Source organism: Perognathus longimembris, chromosome 11, assembly GCF_023159225.1.
Source record: "Perognathus longimembris pacificus isolate PPM17 chromosome 11, ASM2315922v1, whole genome shotgun sequence".
NCBI lineage: Eukaryota > Metazoa > Chordata > Mammalia > Rodentia > Heteromyidae > Perognathus > Perognathus longimembris.
The window spans coordinates 26,380,750-26,407,223 of record NC_063171.1 but is presented as its reverse complement, the minus strand read 5'-3'; the positions used below and the strand labels follow the sequence as shown (position 1 = coordinate 26,407,223).

General features: G+C 34.8%; 1 protein-coding gene across 3 annotated transcripts in view; it reads left to right on the top strand.

The window, feature by feature from the left end:
- Positions 1–26,474, top strand: part of Rabgap1l (RAB GTPase activating protein 1 like) — a 526,658-nt gene that overhangs the window by 290,404 nt on the left and 209,780 nt on the right. For all 3 annotated transcript variants that reach the window (XM_048356662.1, XM_048356663.1, XM_048356664.1), the window contains exon 14: positions 3,618–3,731. In XM_048356662.1, the coding sequence (XP_048212619.1) occupies positions 3,618–3,731 (114 nt within the window). The remainder of the gene's footprint in view (positions 1–3,617; positions 3,732–26,474) is intronic.

Sequence of the window (26,474 nt, the reverse complement as noted above, 5' to 3'; positions counted from 1 at the left end):
ATAAGAGAACAACATAGAAGATGTGTTGCCATCTTACTCCCAACTTAGGGCCTTTGCACGTCTATCCCCTGACAAAATTATTTTCCAAATATGTATTTATTCTCCTCAAGAAGCAAAACCACCATATCTAAAATACCACCCTTAACCTATCACTACTTTTATCTTGCTTTTTTAAAATGTTTTCAACTAGCCAGCCAACATTGTATAGTTATTTACTTAATGTCTTCACCACTTTAACTATAGAATATTATTCGTAGGGGCAGGCCTCTACTTCTAGAATAGAGCCTAATTCTTGTTAAGTATTATAAAAATGTTTATTGATCCCAGCACAGCTATAGTCATTTGATTCTTAACAAATGTCCCAAAACATATATGTGAGAGAAAAGACAGCCTCTTAAACAAATGGTGCTATGGAAACTGTATATACACATGTAGAAGACTGAAACTAGACCCCTTGTTTCTTACTCTGTATAAAAATCAACTCAAAATAAATAAAAAATATTACTATAAGACTTGAAACTATTACAAGAAAACATCAGGGAAACATTTGGATTTATAGGCATAGGCATTGACTTTTTAAATAGGGCTCTCATGGCTCAGAAAATAAAAGCAAGCACTGGAAAATACATACTTGGAATAGTACTCCATCATAAAGAAAGATAATGTTATGTCATTTTGAAGAAAATGAATGGAACTGAGGATCATCATATGGAACATGATAAGTGAAACTCAAAAGCTCAAACAAGATTAGCCACTCCTAAAAGAAGTTTATTGACTATTGATATGTTAGGAGCTTGTCATATTGTCATATTTGAACTCTCTTTTGTGACAATGAACATTCACCAGCCCTAAAAATGAAGCATATTTAAATATGGCATAAGTGAATTTAGTAGACAGATACAGAGTCTAAAAATAACCCTAAATATTCACTTTACGGAATCTGACCCAGCTTCAATGAGATCTCTGGGAAACCACGCGATTCCATCCTCTGCAGTGCTTCTAGTACCAAACAAATGTCTGTATCTAGTCAAGTGCTTCCACTTTTCTCCCAGCACTTCTTCAGGACCAAGGTATGAATATTGACTGGCTTGTAAATACACTACTTACACTCTTCCCCTGCCTTTAGTTTTCATTGTTGCCCCTTTTTTCAAGATGTCTTCTCACTTATAGACAGAGTATTACCTTTATGTCACACTTTGGTTCTAAGATATTTACCAGCATTGTGCTCAGTTCCTGGGAAGCAACTCGTTCATAATTTGATTTATGTGAGGTTTATTTCTTTGTCTCCATATACCCCACTTATGTTAAGAATTCCCCTCATATTCAAGTAATGAAGTTTGGCAGTGATCCTTTTTTTAAATACTCTTTCTCCCTCATACTTTTAGAAGCACTTTTGAAACTAAAATAAACTAATATTTTCTCCTTTCATCTCTGGCTGTCTGGATTTTTGACAAACATCAAGGTGAATGAATGAGACCCACCACTGCAAACCCATCTGCTTTCAGGGTCATGTAAGCATACCAGTTTGTGATGTTTTACCATCCAACATAGAACTAAAGGAAGATCCCTGTGGAGTAAGAAGAGAAGGCATATACGAAGATTGAAAAAAAAATTAGGTTAGAATCATTTATCTGCCTACTGTGGCTACGAATGGTCTTCCTTGGCATTTCAATGACTTTAATAGTTGGCGTGATATTTACAAAGTTGTATTGAGTTTATGATAATTGTACAGTTAAAATTCAGCTTATGCTTTGGGTCTGACAATAGAGATCAAGAAGGAAAGGTGCTGTTGTACATTTAAAAATATGGCAAGTCAGGGTAGAAACAATGAGTGTTCTACTAGTTGAGCCACAGTGCCACTGCGATTGGTGATTTTTTGAGTCAAGTATTTGTTGAATGTACAGAACTGATGCAGTATGGAATGTTTTAGACAGCTCTCACTCCCAAATTTTCTGTATAACAATTTATTTACCTTGAGAAACTTTCTATGTATCTTTCACTGAAGCTAAAGTTTTTTGAATGCTCCCTTGCTCAGCATTAGTATTCCATTCTTATAAACCATCAAAATTTCTTCTGGACTGATACATATATTCTATATTTGCTGGCATATTTAGAACTTTTCAGTTTGCTTCTTTTCTTCCTCCGCATGATATAAGATCTAATTATCACTCAGCATGAAGTAGCAGCTGAAATGAAAAAAGCAGCAAGAGAGGTTCTGGCTTAACTGAGAGCTAATCAGCTGCCTGCTTCTTTTGTACTTAGCTGCAAAGAGAAAAGGAAACAGCATTCACTAAGGCAACTCATATATTAAACATTTTTTTCTTTTCTCCATTTGAGCTTGTAAGGTGGAATTTGTTCAGTTTGAGTAGAAGCAAGACATTGAACAATACTTCTAATTTGCAATTAGTAGTCTTTGATGCTTCAGTGAATTGTACAAAATATTTCCATCTCCTGGGTGGCTCAAAGTAGTCCTCCCTGTTTTCTTAGCATTTAGATACAAATAAAACAACATTTCCAGGAATAAATTTAAACCAAATGAATAAGTAATCATTTTTACTAAGGTGTGTGAGTTTATTTATTTTGAGGCTTTGGTTTCTGAATCTGTCTTTAAAAGACTTCCAAATTTATGTTTAAATCATATACCACATTAATAAAGTAGCTTATAGCTTTTTGTTTTGTGGGATGGGATAATTAACCTAGTTGGGGAGGGGGGTGGTGGAGAAGGTAATTTTTGTTTTCTTTTTGGAGGAAGGCTGTGTTTGCTAAGCAGTCAGTCACTGTAATACCTGAGCTCTTTTTGCTTTAGTTGCCTTTCAAGTAGGGCCCTGGCCAGTCTGGACCACAACCTTTCGTTATTCATTGTGTTCAACTTTTATTGATTGAGAATGAGGTTCTTACTAACCTCCTGAGTAGCTAGGGTTACAGGTGTGAGTCACCATACCCAGTATCTTTTGACTATTTAAATGATCTTGGTCAGAGTTTTTCATTTATATACCAAAAGTAATAAGTTATGTGAAGTATATTGAAGTATATTTTAGTGTGACAGCTAGAAAATGTCTTTACCAAAAGCTGAACGTGCATATGCTCATCATGCCCTAGTAATTTTGCCTGTAGGAATTTATTCTTGAACATCTTTGGAAGACATATGTATAAAAATGTTCCTTGTGTTACTGTATAAAGAGAACAAAATACAAAAGATGTAGTCAATAGAATATTAAATAAATCCTGATATGTCTATATTCAGATTATGTCATTCTTTTTCATAACCACTTATAAAGAGAATAAAATAATTGCTATGACTGGCAAAAGAAATATGCTGTAACTTTATTAATTGAAAGGGACAGAACATTTCTTTCTATGGAAATATGTATAAATAGATTTCCTCCTGTCCTTCCTTTGCATGTAAACATACATATATATCTTTGCTGTGAGTTCATATAAAATATTGATGACACTTATTCCTGGGGAATAGTCTGTGAGTCTAAATTAGAAGGGAGATTTTTTTCAGGTATATATTTTTGTGCTCCTTGAAATTATTACCATGTAGAAAAGTTATTTTTCATAATTGAAAAGAAAGTTTACCCTGGTAACTAAGTCAAGTTTGCTTTTTCTTTTAGGACTCAGCCCAGGAGAGTGTTATTACTCGAGATATTCACCGTACATTTCCTGCACATGATTACTTCAAAGATACTGGTGGAGATGGTCAGGAATCACTCTACAAAATCTGCAAGGTAGTAGTAGCCTCATCCTCATTCTTTCTAACTTATTTTATATTAAGCGCTATATTTTTAGAACCCATCTTAAAAATGTTTAGGTTTTCTTTCTGTCTTCATGTCTTTTGAGCACAATTCTGTATTCTGTCTTGCACATACATTATCAGAGCCTGCCAGATGACCTTTTTTGTGCCTTTTTCAAAGGAGGCATGACATAGGCCCAGTTTGCTCTCCTGCTGACAGGGAAGACTGTAAGTTCCTCACAGGCCAGGTTGCAAAGGTTGAGGAGTCCCAGAGGACTGCTCCTTTGTAAAGATAATATGGTATTTTTTGACAGTAGGCACGTGTTCACATCCATGTGGGGCCTGCTGTTGAATACTAGCAAGTTCTCTGATACTGTACATATACTCTGATCTATGCCACTTCATACATCTTTGTGCAGTTTTTATGTGTTATTTTGAATCTTCTCCTAGGTTATTACTACTCCTAGAAAACATTCTTTCTCTGTTTATAGTTAATGTGCATTTTTAGATACAAAAGATTTTGTCACTGTCAAAAGACTAGCCAGCAAGTTACTAGTTTCTCAAAATGTTAAATCAGAAACATAGGAATGAAAGGTAGAATACTCATTCTGTTCTTAGTTACTATTCTAGAAGAAATTGTTAGTAAATAATGAACTATACAAAACTTTTTTTTTCAAATTTTTATTATCAAACTGATATACAGAGAGGTTACAGTTTCATACGTGAGGCATTGGATACATTACTTGTACTGTTTGTTACCTCGTCCCTCATACTGTACAAAACTTCTATCATAATGTGGAGAGAAAGCAAACATGATCAGATGATCAGTACTCAAATAACCATATATAAACTTTTTTATGTATGTTTATTAAATAATTATTTAAATTAACTTATTTTTTATTTGCTATGCTAGGGTTTGAAGTCAGGGCTTTGAGCTTGGTTACAACTTTGTTTCCTCAGCTGGTGCTGTACCACTTTTTTTTTTATGTATGTGTGTTTGTCAATCTAAAAGGCTTCAAGAAATCTGGGCATGGGCACTGTCTCTGAGCTTTTTTGTTCAAGGATAGTGCCTCAAACACTTGAGCTACACATACACTTTCAGCTTTCTGGTGGTGAATTGAAGATGAGTCTCACAGACCTTTCCTGCCCCATCTGGCTTCAAACTGTGATCTTCCTATCAGCCTCCTGAGTAGCAAGGATTATAGCCTCGGCTATCTGTGTCCAGAAACCCTGCTTTCTGAGATAGTGTTTCATGGAGTTTTCTGCTCCAGGCTGGCTTCAAACCATGATTTTCTGAATCTCATCCTCCTGACTAGCAAGGTAGAAAGGATTACGAGCCTGAGCCATTAGCTCCTGACTCAAATTTAGCCATTTTTAAAGAGTAGTAAAAATGTACCAGTAGGTAGTCTGAAGTATACTCACAGATTTATTGCATTTTATATTTACTGTTTAAAAAATAAAACACCCGTAAAAACACTCGCCTACATATGCTAACCAAGTACAATTGTTTAATTTTGCAAATGGCACATCCTTCATTAAAATGCTTCTTTTATGGTGTCAGTCTTGCCCTCTTCCCACTTCCTCCCCCATTTCTCATTTTTTTTAACCTAGTAGTTTTTGAGTGTTATAAATAGATAACTGATTGGAAATCTACTTTAGAGGTGCTTGTTATGTACTTTAATGGCAGAGTTTCCTCAGCATGTACCAAGCCTGAGTTTGATCTTCAGTACATTTATATATTATTTAGAGGTAGAAACACCTTAATAACTTTCAATCTGAGCATATAGCAGTCTCTGGAAGATGGTATATCATAGACCTTTAAAAACACAAAGCCAGAAATGGGCATTCATGCCTTTAGTTCTGTCTACCCAGGAGGTGGCAGCCAGGAGGATCAGTCTGATTGGCTTAGGAAAAAGCATGAAACCCTGTCTGAAAATCAAACTAAAAAAGTTTAATTGCTGTGAGCATGGTTCAAATAGTAGATACTTGTTTAGTAAGTGTGAAATTCTGAGTTCAATTCCCCAATAGTCCACAATACAAAAAAAAATTGGACGTTGCAAAATAGGCTACATACTACATACATACTTATTAAAGGAAAAAGTTATATTAGGATTTTTTTCTACTGTTTTCTTTAATTCAAAATTGAAATTAGCATTTGGTTTATATGAAACATTGTAAGAAAACTGATTGTTTCTAAGTTTATTTAGATGGATCTAGCTTGTAGCATTAGAATAGAATATTTTTCCTGTAGGTACTAGGGTTTGAACTCAAGACTTCCTACTTGCTAGGCAGGTGCTCTACCACTTTAGCCTCATCTCTAGCCCTTTTTAGTCTTTGTTGATACTGAGGCTTGAACTCAGGGTCTGGATTCTGTCTCAGCTTTTTCACTCAAGGCCAGTACTTTCCTGCTTGAGTCACAGCTCTACTTCTGGCTTTGGGGCATTTAACTGGAGAAAAGTCTTACTGACATTCCTGCCCAGGCTGGTTTAGGATTATAGGCATGAGTCACTAGTGTCTGGCTACTGTGAATATTTTTCAGAATTAGTCTTGTTTTTTGGCCAGGCCAGCCTAAGCCTAGACTGGAGTTCTCATATTTATACTCCATGCCACAACTGAGGTGACACATTAATCATTACACCCATGTTGTTCTGTTAAGATGGGGTCTTGAAAATTCCTTTGCCCAAGAATAGTATTGAACCACAATTCTCATGACTTCAATTTAGAATTTTAGACCTTAGCTTCATTCTTTCTGAGTAAAGAATATTATGAAATATTGACTCTAGTTACATCATTATTTTAGAAGTGCTAGCTATGTAGCTTAATGGTAGAGTGCTTTTCTAGCATGCACAAAGCCTGCATTGATCTTCAGTACATTTATATATTATTTATATACACAAAATAATTTTAAAATAGCCTTTGATAGTTTAGGTCAGAAGATCTCTCTCTCTCTCTCTCTCTCTCTCTCTGCTGTTACAATTCACAAATAGAACTACATAATTTTAAGTAATATAAGACTAAATATTTTTATCAAGATTATGTAGCCACTTTCCTTTGCTTTTGAATCCAATTTGAATTACAATGTTTTCATTTCATTTTCAAATAAGCTATTTATATATGAACTAAAGAGCACTGAGGGTAATCTATCTTCTCTGACAGCATTTTTATTCATGGAAGAATATCCAGATTTATACTTGTCACTCTGATATATGCCTTTGAGTTTCCTTTCTGATACTCCAAACAGAACCAAATAAATATTGATAATACTTTGTCATAAAGTATGTAAGTAAGAGTAGTCTCACTTTTTCTTTACCAAACCTTATTCTTTTTCTTGTCTTATCACAATGACCACAAACTCCAATATAGTGTGCAAGTGAAGCAATGGTTTGTCTTGTTTCTGATTTTAAAGGAAATGTATCTAATATTTTACCATTAAGAATCACATATCTTAAACCAGCAACACAATTACAGATCTTTTTAAACCATATAGTGCCTTCCATCTATTTGTTTTCACATATATTTCATTTATTTTTTTATTTTATCAGTAGATCCTATGGTAGAGATAGAATAAATTGTGCTTTTAAGTAAAGCAGAAATTACTAGAATTTCTATTACAGTAAGTTTTTAAACCAACCCTGGTTTCAAGGATGGAACTATCTGACTTTGTAGGTGAAAACTTTTCTTTGGCTGGTTGAAATGAGAAATGATATGAACTGTCAGATTAGAGGAAGACTGTTAAATATTTACTGTCAAGTTTTAATGGCCCTGTCAATTTCAGTTTCACCTCTTAATATCCTTTTCAGTTTTGGAGGAAATTGAAATAGTTCAAAGCTTCTTCTGTTGACATAAATTTATATGGGAAGGGTTGGAATGAAACTATAATAATAAAATCCATAGGCTCCTGTAGGTGAAAGTTACCACAAATGAAAACACATGGCCCTTCTCTCCTTCCCTCAGTATCTTTTTTTTTTTTAATTATCAAACTGAATTACATGGAAGTTACAGTTTCATACCTTAGGCATTGGATACATTTCTTGTACTGTTTGTTACCTCGTCCCTCGTTTCCCCTCCCTCTCCCCCTTTCCCTCCCCCCCCCAAGAGTTGTTCAGTTCTTTTACACCAAACAGTTTTGCAAGTATTGCTTTTGTAGTTTGTCTTTTTTTACCCTGTGTCTCTAGAATTTGTTATTCCCTTTTAATTTCCTAGTTCTAACACCAGTATACATGGTTTCCAATATACTCAGATAAGATACAGAGATAGTGTAGGCACAACCACAGGAGGGTGATTCAAGAAGATCATCAATAATTGAAGCTACAGTTACACATGGCACGTTGAAAGTAGTTACAACTGTGATATAACAATCGTTTCCATAATGGAGTTCATTTCCCTTAGCATCATCTTATGTGTTCATAAGGGTATAGCTATTGGGCTCTTGTGATCCTCTGCTGTGACTTGCATAAACCTGTGCTAATTATTCCCTATAAGGGAGACCATAGAGTCCATGTTTCTTTGGGTCTGGCTCACTTCACTTAGTATTTTTTCCAAGTTCTTCCATTTCCTTACAAATGGGGCAATGTCATTCTTTCTGATAGAGGCCTAAAATTCCATTGTGTATATGTACCACATTTTCCCAATCCATTCGTCTACCGAGGGGCATCTGGGTTGGTTCCAGATTCTAGCTATTACAAATTGTGCTGCGATGAATATTGTTGTGCTGGTGGCTTTAGTGTGATTTTGTTTGTGGTCTTTTGGATAGATACCTGAAAATGGGGCTGCTGGGTCATAGGGGAGTTCTGTGTTTAGCCTTCCCCTCAGTATCTTTCTTATTAGGTAAGTCATTGTATTTGAAGAGAGGATCATTCATGGAGGGAAAAATGTTGTACCATCTCTTCCATCTTTAGCACTTTTCTAATTTATGTGCTATGTAAAATATATTTTAAGTTGTGAGACAGGCCAGCACAATTTAAAAAACTCTCCTAGAGATCTGGCTCTGATTTTTGAGTCTACCACCAAGTGGAAGCAGATTTTAGAAAGTAGCATATATAACACTTTGAAAAAACCATCACATTTTAGATTTCCTCCTCAATATAGATATGGGGACTCATAAGACTGTACCAGTTTTAATTTTCTATAATTCTAAAGTGTTGCTCTGGTATTTCTTCTTCAAAGACATTATAGATAAATAACAGTACTGAAGAGTTAAGCCCTGTATCAAGTAGTAGCTCTACCTATCAATGCAAAAGTCATTATATTCTGACTTGGAAACTCTATTTGTCTTCTGTTATGTTTGGGATTATTTTTATCAAATTGTACCTATATATTATTCACTTAAATATACATCTCTTTATAAGACTCAGTTATAGTAATCAGCCACAATATTTACAACAATAAAGAGTAAAGTGATTTCTGGTATGCAATTTAATATATGTGCAATTTTCTTTCTGATTTTCTGATTAAGAAAAATAGGCTACTGTTGTGAATTTAATGGGAGTGATTGAGTATATTACAGAGATCAGTACCTCTGTTCTGGTTAATAATTTGAAAGTATAATGGTTTGTAGGAAGACAAAAACAAACAGTTCATATTTGTAAAATATTTTTACCAAAACAAGACTAAGTTTATTATAAAAACTAGAGCATTTCAGCTTTTCTTTGATGTTAATAATGAAGCTATTCTATAATTTTGAAGAATGCAAATGATTTATGAGATTTTAAAATGATGAAATAGAATCATGTAATTTATATTGTATTTATGGTTATAAGGAAGAATTTCTTTGAGTGGCTAGTATTTTTAAATGAATTTTTTTTGCTGTTTTGACTATTAGCTTTTCTCTGTGCTAGGACTGCTATTCAAGTAGCAGATGAATCTTAATATCAGCATCATAAAGTCAGAGGGCTATAAAATACTTTTTGGAGTTTAACTCATGTCCCTGTACAACTACTGTACCACTTGAGCCATACAACTACAAGATATTTCTGTCAAATTGAATACTAAAATGCATTAAAGAAAATGACTTTATACATATAAATATCTAAAGCTTTAAAGAGTACCAGTATGGTCTTCATAAGTGCATTTGGAATTACTCAAGTTGCTGGAAAAAAATAAATGTTTGAGTTACATTTTTGCTGAGACAGCAAATGCAAATATACTGAGAAGACAGATGATTTTACTCAAAATTCTTGAAAGAGGCTATTTCGATTTCAGCATGCATATAGGTTTATATTCCTTTTAAAATATTTTTTATTGTCAAACTGATGCACAGAGAGGTTACAGTTTCATACGTTAGGCATATTGCTTTTTAAATGATTATTTGAACTTGTTGAGGGGATTTGGCACCATAATCTCTTTAGTGCTTAAGGATTTTAAAGAATTTTCTTTTCTTTAAAAGTTTTTAAATGGAACTAGAGAGTTCTAATAATAATAAATACAAATTGATTATTATACTTACGTATTTTCTCTCTTATTGGAATCAACTGTAATAAGGTAGAGTATTTTTTTATTAGAGCCCTTGTTTTGTAAGATAGTCTCTTTAAAATAATTTTATACTTTGCTGTCATCATTGCAAACTTAAGATCATATAATATCTAGTACTCATATAATAGATTGCACAAATAATCAAGGCATACAGCTCAATGAATTTGTACCTAGATGTCTTACTTTATTTTTCTCTGCTGGTGTTGCCTTCTACAAAGCAAACCACTGTTCTGTTGTCTGTTTTTTACATTCATATTGCCTCTTTCTGGACCTCAAAGAATGAAATTAAAGAATGGAATTTTACAGTATGAACTTCACTGTTTTTTTAATCTAGGAAGCCCTGAGGTCAATTTGTATTGACTGTGGATTTAGTTATTTTATTGTAGATAACAATATTTTATTGCTTTTACTGCTAAATAAAATTATATTATTGGATATATCATAATATAGTATTCATTCTTTTCTTGGTAGACATTTGAATTATTTTTTACATTTAGGTATTATAAGAATTGTTGCTACATATACCTGTATATTAATAATATCTTGGTGTACACGTAAGTGTATTTCTGTTAGCTGTACAATATGTTCTGCTTCAGTTGATACTGCCAAACAGATTTTGAGGGTTTTTTTCCTTTACATCTCAACTAATGAGAGTTCTAGCTTCTTCATTAACACTTGATAAACTTCTAAAGTGTAATCATTTTTGGAAGATGTGTAGTGATACTTCCATGCTTCTCTGCCATTAGAGTCTCCTTTTCATGACAAATCTGTCATCTGTTTAGTTTCATAATTGGGTTTTCTCTTACTAACTTACTGATTTTTCTGTATTCTTGTATAAATCTTTTTTTTTTTTTGTTAGGTGTGAGGTTTGAACTCAGTGCCTGGATGCTGTCCCTGAAAACTGATTTACTAAAGTTAGTGCTCTTCCACTTGGAGTCACAGCCCACTTAATGATTTTCGAGTGGTTAATTGGAGATAAGAATTTCCCGGGGACTTTTCTGGCCAGGCTGACTTCAAACCGCAGTTCTCAGATCTCAACCTCCTGAGTAGCTGTTATTACTGGCGTGAGCCACTGGTGCCTGGGAAATTCTTGTTATAATATATCTGTTGCAAAGTTTTTTCTCTGTTGACTTTCTTAGTGGGATCTTTTATGTATAGAAGCTGTTAATTGCAAGAAGGTCTAGTTTACTTTTTTCCATCCTATGTTTAATATTTTGTGCCATTTAAGAAATGTCAGTCAGGTTTAAAGTCATTGAAATAATGAGCTTTGACTTGACTTATAACTCATGAAAAATCAGTTGTGTATGGATCATAGTTCTCACTGTAAAAACCAAAAATAAAATTTCTAGATTTCTTTCCAGTTTGAGTAGGGGACAGTGTTAATGAGGCATAAGTGCATCTTACGTATACAATAGTACTCATGAGTCAAATAGATGTAGAGCAGTTTCAAATCATGCTGATCCTTTTAATAGATGATAGGCCTTGTACATTAAAAATTATAAAGGCTCTGGTGATGTTCCTTTTTTCTAGAGTATACTTGTTTTTATGCAGTATGAGGCATGACAGATCCCTTTGAGCTCCCTCCCCTTATTTGTGAACTGGGATTTGAACCTAGGGCTTTGTAATGCCATGTCCCCTACCACTAAGTTATATCCCAGCTGCATCCTTTGGCCCTTTTTTCACTGTTCTTTTTCTAGCTTAGAAATTAGAGCCTTTCCAATATCACAACTAAAAAATCTGATATATTTACTAGAGATTTTACTCTGCATATAGTGAGAGACCCTGGCATCTTCACTTCATTGTTTTAAATATTTTGTTGTCTAGTTTTCTCACAAGTTTATCTTCTATAAGACATTATTTAGTGCTAGTGAGGAAATCTAAGTGGTCAGTTTTTCACGATGCTCTCCTCAGTTCAGGAGGTATTGGTTAATACTTCACACTTTTAAGAATAGAGGAGAATGCATTGATCCTCTTGTCTGCAGTAGGATAGAGACACTACAAGGTTTGAATACTGATGAATCTTAATCTCTCAGAGTAACAATTTCATTTTCTTCTTTTAAATCATTCCACACTAGCCATTTTAGAATTGCTCAAGGATAATTTATCTCAAACAAGGCAAGGATATACTTCATTGACAAGGAGAATTTTGTTTAACTGCTCAGAACCATGTATGTATGTTTATATACAGTACATGCATATAAAGAATTTTAGCTTGAAATTCGAAAACTCCCTTTTGTATTTCCTCTCACCTCTCTCAGTGTGTTAGGGATTTAACTTCAGGCTCAACCTTTGCCTACATGACTTCAAACTTGTTTTTATATGTTAGTATCACTATAGTTATATGGGAAGGATTATTTTGTCTGTTAATTGTCCTGTTTAATATACATATTAACAGCATGGATTTCCTGTGAGTCAGAACTCAACTGAAGAGATGTGACTTTGTTTTAAATACATATCTTATTCTGAGGCTTTAACAATGAAAATGTGAGATAAGTGAGGCTACAGTCCTAGAAAGAAAGAATGATTTGTTAACCTCTTTGCGAGTTTCTAAAAATGTTAAATTTTTTTTCCGTCTTGGTTCTAGAAGAATTTGTTTATATGAGCCCAAAATCCTTCAGGTGAAAAACTATTTGAAGCTATCATATTATTACTAAGGTAAAGAAGTAGGAAAGTGGGGTTAATAAAGAGGATAATAATAGATAAAATTAGGGTAAAGGGATTGGTATGAATTCTAAGGGTTTAGTTAGAGTTAGTCTTTTAAGAAAAAATAATGTTGCTCTTTGAGGAAGAAAATAGAATTTATTTCTAAAACAAAGCATAAGGAATCTTCACCTAAAATTATATTTGTGTTTCCTTTGGAACTTAAGATTTTTTTTAATTGGGACCTGTTTCTATACTAGATTTAAGTGGCTTATATATTTTAGACAAATGAACTCTTAGTTATTCCTGAACAAATTCATGTATGTCATAGAATTATGGAGATATATCTCCTGCTTATTAATTATGTAGTTGACAATATCTTTATATTGTTGAAGCTTCCTCCTAAGTCAGATTTCTTTCTGCATTTTATGAATCCTCCCCCTTAAGTGGACCTCTTCCTGCTTTCTCCCCCAGGAAGAATGAATTTACATTGTCCTCCTCCTCCTTCCCATCTGTCTAAATCTTAGTTGCCCATCTCCTCTGTGAATCTTTTCCTACCCACTCTGCCCACAGCAATTTACAGATTAAAACAAGACTGAGTTCTCATGTAAAACACAAGCACTATGTTTAATAAAATTGTATCGGGAATTCTTATTAAGTAGATTTCAGCTGCTCTGATCATATACAAAAAAAGTTAAAGTGAGAGTTGAAAGATCTGTTAACCTATCTTACTATAGTATCTGCCTATTTATCTACCTACTGTCTATGTATGTATGTATGTATGTATGTATGTATGTATGTATGTATGTATGTGTGTGTCTGTCTATCTATCTATCTATCTATCTATCTATGTGCTATAATCCTTGAATAGATATAAAAAAGTTTGTTTTAAAATTTCTCTATAAAGTTTAGGTTATTTTTACAAATGATCTTATAGAAGTTTTTTTGTTCATTCTGTTTAGTCTTTGAGGGAAAAGAATAACTCCTTTGTCTCAGTCACACTGAGTGCCAGATATGCCTTGTCGATATTATTAACTCTATGGATTTGACTTGATGAAACTGTGTTAATTCTGGTCCTGTGAGAAGCCTATAACAAAGACAAGATTAGATATGTAAAACAGTATTAGTTAGAAAATACCTGTAAGAGGAAATAAGGAAAGAGTTAGAGGACACTAAGCCATTAGACTAGAATTCAGTTCTGTTCCAGTGTGGAAGAGGAAGGAAGGTTTGGTGAAATCTAATGCTTCAAGGGGAAGTTTGGCAAGACCAGTGGGGAGACATCAGCCAAAGTTAAGCTATTATGTGTTTTTTTCAGTTGGTGCTTGCCTTAATATTAATTTTAATTTATATCACCATAAAAGATGTCTTTGTTCCTGACATTTCCTTCTCTATAGAGTCCTTAGTATTCATAAATCTTTTAAGACGAACACCTTTAGGAAAAGGCTCTTGCTTTTTTCATTTCATAGAGTACCTGAGTGCTAGTCTCCTGTCTTATGTCCTTAAAATAATCCTCTAAAAATGTGAACTAAGTTCTGAATAACTACCCATAATTAAGTAGTAATTCGTTTACAGTGGGAACATCAAAAATCTTTAAGGATATGGATTCTAGTTATATTTTCAACAGGAGAATTTCAGGTACGTATTTTGGTTTTACTAAACGTTTGAGGTTGATTTGCCAGCATGGTGCATCATTACCTCGCAAATACTTCAATTTTTTTCTGGTAAGCAAGCTCTCACATAACTGAAACACCAAAATCAGTGTAGTAATATACATATATTAGCTCCCAAGCTTTAGGTATCATTCAAGTTTCACGGATAGTTTCGATATTGTTATTTATAGAGAATGTTCAAAATCACTCATTTCGTTTAATTGTCATATCTTCTAGATTTCTTTCAGTCTGGAGTAACTCCTTACTCTTTCTTTTCCTTTCATGGCCTTGATACTTTTGGCGATTATAGGTCAATCATTTTTTTTTTGTATTCTTGTTATATTTGTATTTTGTATTCTATTGTATTCTATTACTGTCATTTGTTTTTGTGTTCAAATTGTCCCCAAAACTGGCCAGCAGGTGGGCTTGGAGCTGGTGGTTATGTCCTTTTGACATAAATCTATCATTCGTTGAGCATGACCTTTTATTTTGGTTCAGAAACATATTCCTTGTTCATTTCTCTGTCCCATCTCTAGAACTTACCATTCTCCAAATGTCCTTGTTACTTTTCATAGTAAGAAACCAGGATTTAAATGCTACATTGATCATTTTTATTGAGCATCTTTGTTTGTAATTAGTGTTATAAGACAGTGCAAGGGAATACAGATAGATAGATAGATAGATAGATAGATAGATAGATAGATAGATAGATGCATGTGTGTGATAGACATACATTGGAGTCCATGTTTTTTCCTTTTTGTTCAGATAGAGTTCACAACATAATAAAATGTATCACTTTTAAAAGTGCAATTCAGGAGTTGGAGGCATGGCTCATTTGGTAGAGTGCCAACCAATGAGTGGAAGTGTCAATACTGAGTTCTAGTCCCAAGAAAATACAGTTCAGTAGGATTTGTATCAATAAAGTTGTACAACTAATACCACTATTTAATTCTACAATAGTTCTATTAGTTAAAAAAGAAAATATGTACCTATTTGAAGTCACTTTCTATCACCCTTGTTCTCAGCCCCTAGAATTGTTAATCTATATTTTGTCTTTGTGGTTTCACCTGATGTTGTTTGGTTAGTGACTTTTGTAAACTAATTTGGTAGAGTCTGTATTTGTCAGATGTAGTCGCTTAAATCTTTGCTTGGTGATCAGCAAATAATTAAACAGAGATTTTCCTGAGTCCAGGAGCCAGTAAATCTCTCATTCTTTATCTAGAGGCTCTGTAGTGTGTTTAGAAATGTCTTTTCCTTTTTCATCTGGACAGTTGTATGCTCTGTTTGCCTTTACTTCCTTCTTAGAAACAGTTTTCAAGGAAAGCCTGAAGTGAGAGCTTAGAGCCTTCTCAGGTATTCCTTAGAATGCAAGAACCTTGAACATTTGCACAACCATATAAGCAGGCATCTTTCTCTAGATGTATCTGCTCAGAAGCATCTGAGAATTTCTGAAGTATTCTTTTTATTTTTATTTTTTCTGCCAGTCCTGGGGCTTGAACCCAGGGCCTGAGCACTGTCCCTGGTTTCTTTTTGCTTAAGGCTAGCACTCTACCACTTGAGCCACAGAGCCACTTCCGGATTTTTTTATATATGTGGTGCTGAGGAATCGAACCCAGGGCTTCATGTATATGAGGGGAGCACTTTACCACTAGGCCATATTCCCAGCCCTGAATTATTCTTTTTAATGAAAGATTTTTGATTAGTATATTGTTTGCCCCAATTCTTTTCCTACTATATAAAGACAGCCACTGAACTAAACAATTGCTCGTAAGTTTGTGACAAATGCCCCTGGGGAAAAGACTTCATACTGCGTAAGCGATGCATGCAGATTGTTCCCTGGAACCATCAGACAGGTCAAATAATTCTCTGTGAATGAGACTTAGCAGGAGCTCTAACTCTGTTTTGCTCCCTGACAGCTGCCAGACTGCTTGTTGTCACTGCAAATGCAGGCCATTACTTTTCAAGGTTATTGTAGACCCAAAGGGTGAGAGATGGAAGCTTAAGGCAGGTCAAAAAAATGCCACAAATTACTGTTTTATTTTGTTTTATTATTTTCTTGTCACGCTTGGGATGGAACTTAGGGCTTTGAGCATACTGTTCAAGCACTTTACCTCTTAGCTAAACCCCTAGCCCAAATCCCTAAACTTACCAAGATTCTGTTGTTTTTTTGGAACAAATACTCCTCAGACTACTGCAAGCTGTTAGCAACTTTTAAAAAAGTTCTAAGAATGTTGATTTGACAATTTTTGCCATCTTGTCTACTATAAGGGAGGAGAAAATTCTCAGAGGTCTTGTTCTGACTCTTTTTTTCACTGTTGCTCTTGCCCTATTTTATTATTTTTATTTTTGCCAGTCCTCGGGCTTGACTCAGGGCCTGAGCACTGTCCTTGGCTTCTTTGGGCTCAATGCCCAACTCTACCTCTTGATCAACAACACCACTTTTGGTGTTTTCTGTTTATGTGGTACTCAAGGATTGAACCCAGGGCTTCATGCATGCTAGGCACGCACTCTACCTCTAAGATACATTCCAAGCTCCCTATTTTTTTAAATTTACTTTTCTTGTCATGGTGATGCACCAAGGGTCTACCTACATGTGCTAAAAAATGTACAGATTCATAATAGGCCTTTTAATTCAATTCTGACATCAGAGGATTAACTGTTATTATCCTTAACATATTCATTCATTTGAGCAACATCTTCATGTTACCAATCTTGCAATACAGCCACTATTTCTCTTGCATGCAGATTCTCCTTACTGCTGTTAGGCTCTAACACCCTGGGCCAACATGTCATAAAGTGTGAACTTCATTATATCTTGTCTTGCACTGAGTTTCCACACTCAGCCAACCACGTCTCTACACTAATGGCTTTGTCAACTTGAAGAGGTTCTAATACAGCATATCAGCCTACCTTCTGTGTGGTTCATGAAGCTTAATGATTTTTAAAATGTTTATATTTCTGCCATTTATTTCTTAAGATAATATTCAAAATATTAAATAATACAATGTGATAGACATTTTATCCTCATTACCTTTATGTTTGAGGTAAGTTTCTCTTTCATGAAGAAAAATCCTTAAAAGATTTATTTATATTTGCTACAGCTGATTCCTCCCCTCCTACCCCCTCATAAACTCTTTATCATCATTGGTTATGTCAATGCTCTGAAAATAGTATGATCAAAACAAAAGCATATTCCATGTAGAGACTCTAATGATCATTTGTCATCAATATCTGAAGTTATTGATTAGTTCTTGTTTTCAAGTACATTTTTCTTTTCTTTTTTGAAGTTCAGAAACTATTTAAATTTTAAGTAGTTGTGTAAAGTAGTAGAGGCTATTTAAAAAGCAGTTTATGAATATAGTACATTTTGTCACCCCTTCATCATTCTCACTCATCCCTTCCCTATCCACTCATTTCCTCACTTTTCTTATTTTGTAATATATACATCGATTCTTACTGCGTTCTCTCTCCCTCTTCTCCTCTTTGTCTACCCTTTTCCCCTTGGCCCCACTTCATCCATTTGAATGGCTACTTCCCGGTGTTTTATTTTGCTGAACTTTGATTTTGCCTTTCTAAGGAATTTCATTATTTTTGATCTCCCTCGAATCTACCCTGTTTCAGTTAATACATTTGTATGTATTTGTATACCACCCAACAGTACAAGAAATGTATCCAATGCCTAACATATGAAACTAATCTCTCTGTACACCACTTTGACAATAAATAAGAAAAAAAATAAAAGTTTGTAAGCTAAATTTAGCTTCCACCTATAAGGGAAAACATGCATCTATTGTTTCTCTGGATCTGGCTTACTTCGCTTAACATAATTTCTTCTAGGTCTATTTTTTTTTTTTTTTACAAATTGTACAATATCATTCTTACTAATGGGTGAATAAAATTCTGTTTTGTATATACACATTTTTTGATCCATTTTCCCATTAAAGGCTATCTGGTCTTGAGTACAAAAGCTCAAGGACAGTACTCAGGCCCCAAATTGAAGCCTGATGACTGATACTAAAACAACAAAAATGGTAGTAGTATTTGAATTTCGGGCCTTGCACTTGCTAGGCACGTGCCCTACTGGTTGATACACACTCCCAGCCCTGTTTGCTTTTAGATAATTTTCAGGTATGGTCTTATGTTTTGCCCAGGACTGCATTGCAGTCCTTCTTTATGCCTCCTGTATAGCTGAGATGGAAGGTACAGGCCATCATTTCCAATTTTCTTAAGATAGCTTCTTGATAACTTTTCTGGACTAAACTGCTTTCTACCTAATTGCTATCTCCCAAGAAGCTACATTTAAAAGTTTGTACTACTGTGCCTGGCTAAAAACTTTTAAGTAAATTTCTTAACCATGGTTTTGGTTTTCTTTACAGTACAATACCGTTCAGGCACTGTATTGATTGAGGCTGTCTGAGATTCACATTGTTGGGGGTTTTTGGCCTCCCAGGCTCTCCTGTCCTGCAGGAGAGATGGGATAGCATACCCCATGCGGACGGGTCCAGGAAGAGGATATGAGGGCTGACAGACTGCCACCCAGCCCCCCTCTTGACAGAGGACACACAGACAGTCCGGGAGCCAGTCAGCGCTAAGACTCGTTTAATGGCGGCAATGAGCTGTTGTTTTAAAGGGGTCTGAGGGCGGTGGAAGGGGTGGGGTACATGCACCTATGTAGGGGCTGGGATTTGATGCCTGAGCTGTCCATCAGAGTGGAGCTCCGAGGGACCTCCCTAAGGGGCGGCCTACATCTAAGTCACAGCCAACAGGACTGCCTTCGGGTTCACTACCAGCCACCATCTTGGCTACACGTGGTCCCAAGGCTGGGAGGCAGGGCCAGCTAGAACTGCCTCTTAATGATGCAAGGCATCCGGGCAGGCATACCCCACACTCATTACCATATTGCTTTCATGGGAAACATGTGCTGGGTTTTAAAAGAAATAACTGGTGAATGAATATCTAGAAAATGATCTGTTTATCGTTATAGACTATGGGTTCTAAGTACTGAAAGAATCAGAAAGCATACAATTAATGATTCTAAAGGCTTAGGGGAAATATTATAATGAGGAATATCAGGTACTGAAAACTTTTAATAAGAATATTCATTTATAAACAAATTTGAAAGTATAAAATTGCACTCTGAGAATATATCTTCATTAATATTTTACTTGATTTTCCAATGTTTGACACCCTTTCAAAATCTAATATTCATTGTTTTAACCAGTAGCAATTTTTATTTTATTAAATAAAAACACTTTGTATTGATTTATTTTTTGTATGTTAGTTGCAGAGATAAGTTATTTCTATTTAAGTCTAAATATGTTCATATATATGATACATACACTAATAACAAAATATACAATTGATGTATACTTGTATATTGAAACCTTGCTATGTGTCTTTAATGTATTTATATATTGGAGAGGCCACCCAAGTTGAAATCTTAAGACAAATAATATGAATGAAGTATTCATAGAGGAATAATTTTAATATTTAAATTTAATATTAGAATTATGACATATGTGATATATAAGCTTAATTTGTATATATGATTTCAGAAAGCAATAGCAGAAGTAACATCCATGTACTTTCAGCTTTGGAATGTATTACCAAGATTTTCAAATATCCTAGGTTGCTTCTTTTAGGTCCAGTCTCAATCCATACCAGTCAAGTTCCCGTCAGAATTTTGTGATTATTATTCCTTTACCTTTATTCACTACAGACATCTCTTTAATTCTTTTTTAGATATTTAGAGAATATTTACCAAAGAAAAAACTTGTTACAGCTAATAAGTAAATGTTAGTGGTTATTTAACAGGCAGGGAAATTAATACTAAAGAATTCTTTGAAAAACCATTTGTATTATTAATTCTATATTAAAATCTTTGTTTAAAGTTTACCCTTATTATTTTTTTTAAAACAACTAGTGCCTTGTAATATTTGTCCCTCTGGAACTTCTTTTCATTTCAGTTACTGTGTCAGTACTTAAAAATATTTTCCCTTCATATACCTTTTTCTTTGCTTTATAGATTATATGAGAACAGATCTCATTTTTAAATAGGTTCCACATATTTTATACTTAAAACATACTTTATATGTTTCTCTGACATAATTCACTTACAGGCTATTGGTGCCAAGAAGAATAATACAATAGATAGTTTATTTCATTTGTTATGGCCTCAAATTTCCTAGTATAGGTCACAGGTGAAATGTTTTGTCTGTCCAGTGAATGGCAAATTGCTTTATATAAATGCAAAGCTCCCATCAAAGTAAGGAGCTCTGAGTTACTGTTGTGTATTTTCAGCATTGTTCTTAGATTTGTCCTGAAAAAGTTCATTATGACAGCTCAATATTTGGATTCGAATTTGTAGAAACATTTATATACTACAGTTAAAACCAGTTAACTTTACTGTTGATCAATAACCAGTGAATTAGCAAATATGTCAGTTACTTTCAAAGTGCCAGGAAGCCTAATGAAGATCTATTTTATAAGTTTGACCTACATTGCATGCTCCATAGCAGCCTCTGTATCTGGCTTGAGAACATCTTTTGATTTCTCTTTTATTCTTCCTTGAATCGGGTCCCTCATTTTTATTTGTAAGTGCACTAGTATGCATGGTGCCATTCCTGGGTCCAATGAAAAAATACATCATTCTTTATTAACTGTACCAGCCTACTAAAGATTGGTATGTGGGAGAGTAATTGAGAACAAAGAAGGTTGTACAAGAAAGAAGGTTGAATAAATATTTGGGGACTGGGACTTAACTCAGTAGTAAAGCACTTGCCTAGCAAGTACAATGTCCTGGGTTCAATCCCTAGTATCAAAAAAGTAAAGACCAAAAATAAAAGTATTTGGGTCTAATCTAGCTGTAAATATTCTTTAATAATTTTAAAGTAATCCGAAAGCAGTTGTGGTTATTGTATATTTTAAGTTGACAAAAATTTGACTGTCCCGTGGAAATTTATTTTCAAGGTTACCATTTCTATCAGTACTTATGGGAAATAAAAGGTTTTCCATGGTTATTTTATTAAGGAGTACTTACATAGTATGTATATAGGTTAGTACCAGCAAGACTAAGGCTTATAAACTGTCTCTGTTTTCACGCCTAAATTGTAGTCTGTTGTCAACATGGTAATAAATATATTATGCAAATAAGTCCTTTAGCCTGGTGCTTGTGACTCACTTTTATAATTGGTACTTGGGAGGATTGCAGTTCAAGTTCAACTGGGCAGAAACATTCACAAGGTGCCTTCTCAACTGAGAGCTGGGTACAGTAACATGTACCTGGTATCCTAGCTATGATTGGAAACCTAATGTGGGTAATCACAAGCCAGGGAAATGCCCAGGCAAGTAAGACTCTAAAAACCAAAGAACAAAAAAGAAACAAACAAACAAAAATTTAACACAAAATGGGGCTAGAAGTGATTCAGCAGTAAAGCACATACCTACCTAGCAAACCCCTACTTCAAAGTTCATTACCACAATAACATAAAAACATCTTCCTAGCTAAAGCCAAAACCCCAAAATACATGGAGTGAAAAGAATCAGATTGAGATTTCTTCTTGAGAGATTTAGAGTCCTACATTCATCCTTATTTGAACCATAGCCTAATCAGAAATAAGGCCCCTTCCATATTCTGTAAACACATGCATATAAATGTCTAAAAACAATTCTGCGCTGAGAGTGTTAAATGATATAATAAAGGTGCTAAGAATTTAGGCTCTGTATTCAAACAGATTGGGTACAATTACAGGCTCTACCACCTGCTGGCTTTGTTACATTGTCCAATTTAGTAATCCCTTTCAAACCTCACTCTTGATTTATAGGTTTTTGTGGGGATTAAATGAGAACATACAACATTAACATGCACAGAGTCTGGTATATGATTAATATATCAGACTTTCTAATGCCTTTGTAGATGCCCTGGGCCTGCAGCATAGTGTTGCAATTCTGGTTGCACCTTCTTCTCTAAGACAGCAGCGCCTGGTCTACAGTGCCTTTCTTCCCTTGAACTCTCCTGGTTACCCATTTATGCCCTCTCTTCTTCCATATATTCCTCAATACTTTACTCACTATGAGTATTTTCACTGTACATATGGACCTCTTCCAGAAGATTCTGAGTTGAGGGTCATGAACTGTCTTTACATCTTCATAGCTGCCTTATGAATAAGTACATTGTTCAAGACATAATAGGTATTCAGTAAATATGCATAAAGCTATAAAATACTCCAGGGAACATGCCTAGAAAAGTAACCTGCCTTTCAAAATAGAAGATACAGACAGGGTATAGCCACAGATTTCTCCCACAAGTTATAGTGACAATTTTACATATATAGAAATGTTAAAAATATTGTATAGCAAAAATACATAAATCTGCCACACATATTCCACATTTTGTTCATCTCAAAGCTATCCATCATTTTGCCTATCCAGTTAATCCATTACTCATTTTTTATATCTTAAGCCATTTTAAAGTAAGTTAAAGAGGCCCATATACAATGCCTAGATACTGCAATGTATCTATTATTGGCCTGAGTTCTGTGTTTGCTAACAGTTATTTTGGTAAGTAAAGTACACTTTGAATGCAATGTACAAATACGAAGAAGGCTATTTCATTATTTTGACAAAGGTGTGTGTCTGTTATCTGAAACATGGAAATTTACTGTCTTTGCTGTCAACCTCTGATTGTTCTTCCAGAGCAGTGTCTGATTTGACTTTTAAACTATATATTAGTTTGACTTGTTACAGAACTTTATGTAAATAGAATCATAAAGCATATGCATTTTTTACCCCTGTTGTCCTCTTTTATCTAAAATTCCACGGTTACTTTCTAGCTATTAAAGATGCCTGGGTTTACCCTCCAGGTGTTTAAGCTGGTAAGGCTATATATGGGTTTTTTAAAATATATTTTTTATTATCAAACTGTATTACAGAGAGGTTACAGTTTCATACATTAGGCATTGGATACATTTCTTGTACTGTTTATATATGGGTTTGTACATAAGTTTTAACCATTTCGCCATGTATCACTGAAGCCTGACCATAGGCAAAGCCAAAATGAATGAAAATTTTACCTTCATTCTCTTCTGAGTGTATTCCCTTCTAGTTTCTGCCTTCCTTTGTTCATTTCTTCAGTGCTTGGAGGCAATTGTTTTCAATATTTGTCCATTTAAATTTGTTACCAGAAGAAGGTTGGTCCAATAGAAGCTAGTGTTCCATTACAAAAGTCAAGCCAAGCAAGTAGCTAGCTAGCAAAGCTCTGAAAGTGTGGGCTAGGAAATGTATAGATGCAGTTTTTTAGTAGAAGATTCTGTTCAACAAGAAAGCTTAGATTAAAGTATAATAGTGTTTTGGAGAGCTTTCTGTTGACAGTTGTTTTTTTAACTGTTCAGCAAAACCCAATAGTAAGCCATGCTATCAATAGTGTGGGCTTCAAAAGTCATTTTTTTGCTTCTAACCCATCTTTAAAACATAAAACAAGTAGAAAATTAACACTGCTGTTTTTCACATTTATCATCAACTCTCTATTTAGAGAATAGGCTATAGAGTCACTAAATTATCTTTTCTGTCAGATATATCATAAGCCTTTATTTTTATTGGCCTCATAACAGAAATGGTATAAAAATAATGGTACAATTTCCAGAAAATGTTAAATATGTTTGCAAAAATGGATCAGACATTTGTCATAATGATGTAGGTTTAATTAACCAGCATGATGAACTTTAGTGACACACAGTTTTAAGGAATCCAAATGTGTTTATCTTTCATGGGGTAGAAGAAGCTTTGAGAAAACGTTCATCCGCCTTGCACTGTGTTCTCTCATCACAAACCTCAGAGTTCCTGGTTCAAAGGAAAAGAAATGACAGAGCACATAAGTGGAAATGCTCTAAGTAAGAATGGGATTAAAACATTCCCTGTCATTTCTGTTTTTCTCTTCTATAGTCTTTCTGTATTCTTCCATACCCCCCCCACAAGATTCATGAGCTCTGAATAAAAATGCAAATTAAGCCATCAGAAATGTAGCTCCATTGAGCAAAAAATTAAATCAGTAGGAGATGCTAACCGATCTTTCAGTTTTTACATTAGACAAAGCTCTGGAAATTGGTGATTATGAAGATATACTTCTTTCAAGTTTATTAATAATTCTGGTGATCTATTTTTGCTCTCGTTATAGGAAAGTGTGATAATTTCATCATTCGCAGTGAAAAAGATAAAAGAGAACAATAGTGCCTTGATTGTATTTTTTAATTTAAATTTATTTATTAATTAAACAAAAATTTTTTGATAAGGTGTTGTGCAAAAAGGGTACAGCTACATAGTAGGGCAGTATGTACATTTTTTGTGATATCTTACGCCCTGTTTTTCTTTCCCTTCCCTAGGTCAGGCAGACATATATACATTACCCAATGTACCAAGAACATATACAGTAGCCACGTGGCCTACGCCAAAGAAAATTCGCCTAGGACTTTAAATGTAATGTCGACATTAGACAGTATGTCGGCAGTAGTCTTATAAGAACGTACATACATAGCTTTTGAGCTGTTGTATTCCACTGAGAGGTCAATTTTTGACGTTTATATGTTGAGTAGTTGTTTGGTTTTAGTTACATAATGTTGGGTCGCTGACCCAATCCTGTGGGGAATACCATTTGACAAACAGTTTTTGGTTTCACAGACCTGGTCTCTACTGTCTCTCCATCACCTCATCTTAACAGTCATATATCAGGGAGATCATGCCCCTTTGTTTTCTGTGTTCTAGGCTTGTCTCGCTCAACATTATTTGTTCAAGTTCTGACCATTTCCCTGTGAATAACAATATTTCACCATTTCTAATCGCTATGTAGTATTCCATTGTGTATAGGTACCATATTTTTTGGATCCATTCATCTGTGGAGGGGCATCTGGGTTGTTTCCATATTTTGGTAGTATTCCATTGTGTATAGGTACCATATTTTTTGGATCCATTCATCTGTGAAGGGGCATCTGGGTTGTTTCCATATTTTGGCTATTGTGAATTGTGCAGCAATAAATATGGAAGTGCAAATGTCTTTTTGATGTCTTGGGACCTGTTGTTCAGGATAGATGCCTAGGAGTGGTATGGCTGGGTCCTAGGGTAGGTCTATATTGAGCTTTTTGAAAAACCCCCATACTGTTCTCCAAAGTGGTTGTACTAATTTGCACTCCCACCAACAATGGAGAAGGGTTCCTCTTTCCCCGCGCCCCCTCCAGCATTTGTTGCCTGAGTTCAGAGTATAGGCCATTCTAACTGGAGTGAGGTGGTATCTCAGGGATGTTTTTATTTGCATTTCCTTTACTACCAGGGATGTTGAACATTTCCTCATATGTTTCTTTGCCATTTTTATCTCTTCTCTTGTGAAGTCTCTCTTTAGCTTCTTTGCCCATTTCCTAATTGGTTTATTGGGCTTGGAGGGGCTTAGTTTTTTGAGTTCTCTGTAGATGACAGATATTAGGCCTTTGTCTGTTGCTGTGCTAGTGAAGATCCTTTCCCATATGGTTGGCTGTCTTTCTGTTTTGGTGGCTATGTCCTTAGCTGTGCAGAAACTTTTTAATTTGTAGTAGTCCCATTTGTCGAGTCTCTCCCCTATTTGTTGTGCCCCTGGGACTATATTCAGGAAGTTCCTTCCTGTGCCTATAAGTTCTAGCGTCTTTCCTACTCTGTCCTTCAGTAGTTTCAAGGATTCAGGTCTGATATTGAGGTCCATGATCCATTTTGAGTTGATCTTGGTGCATGGTGATGGGTTTGGGTCTACTTTGAGTTTTCTGCATATGGCTGCCCAGTTCTCCCAGCACCAGTAGTTGAAGAGGCTATGTTTATTCCATTGTATGTCTTTAGCTCCTTTGTCGAATATCAGCTGACTGTAAGAGTGCGGTTTTATTTCTGGGTCTTCAATTCTGATCCATTGGTCTTCCGGTCTCCGGTCTGTTTTTATACCAATACCAGGCTGTTTTTGTTATGATGGC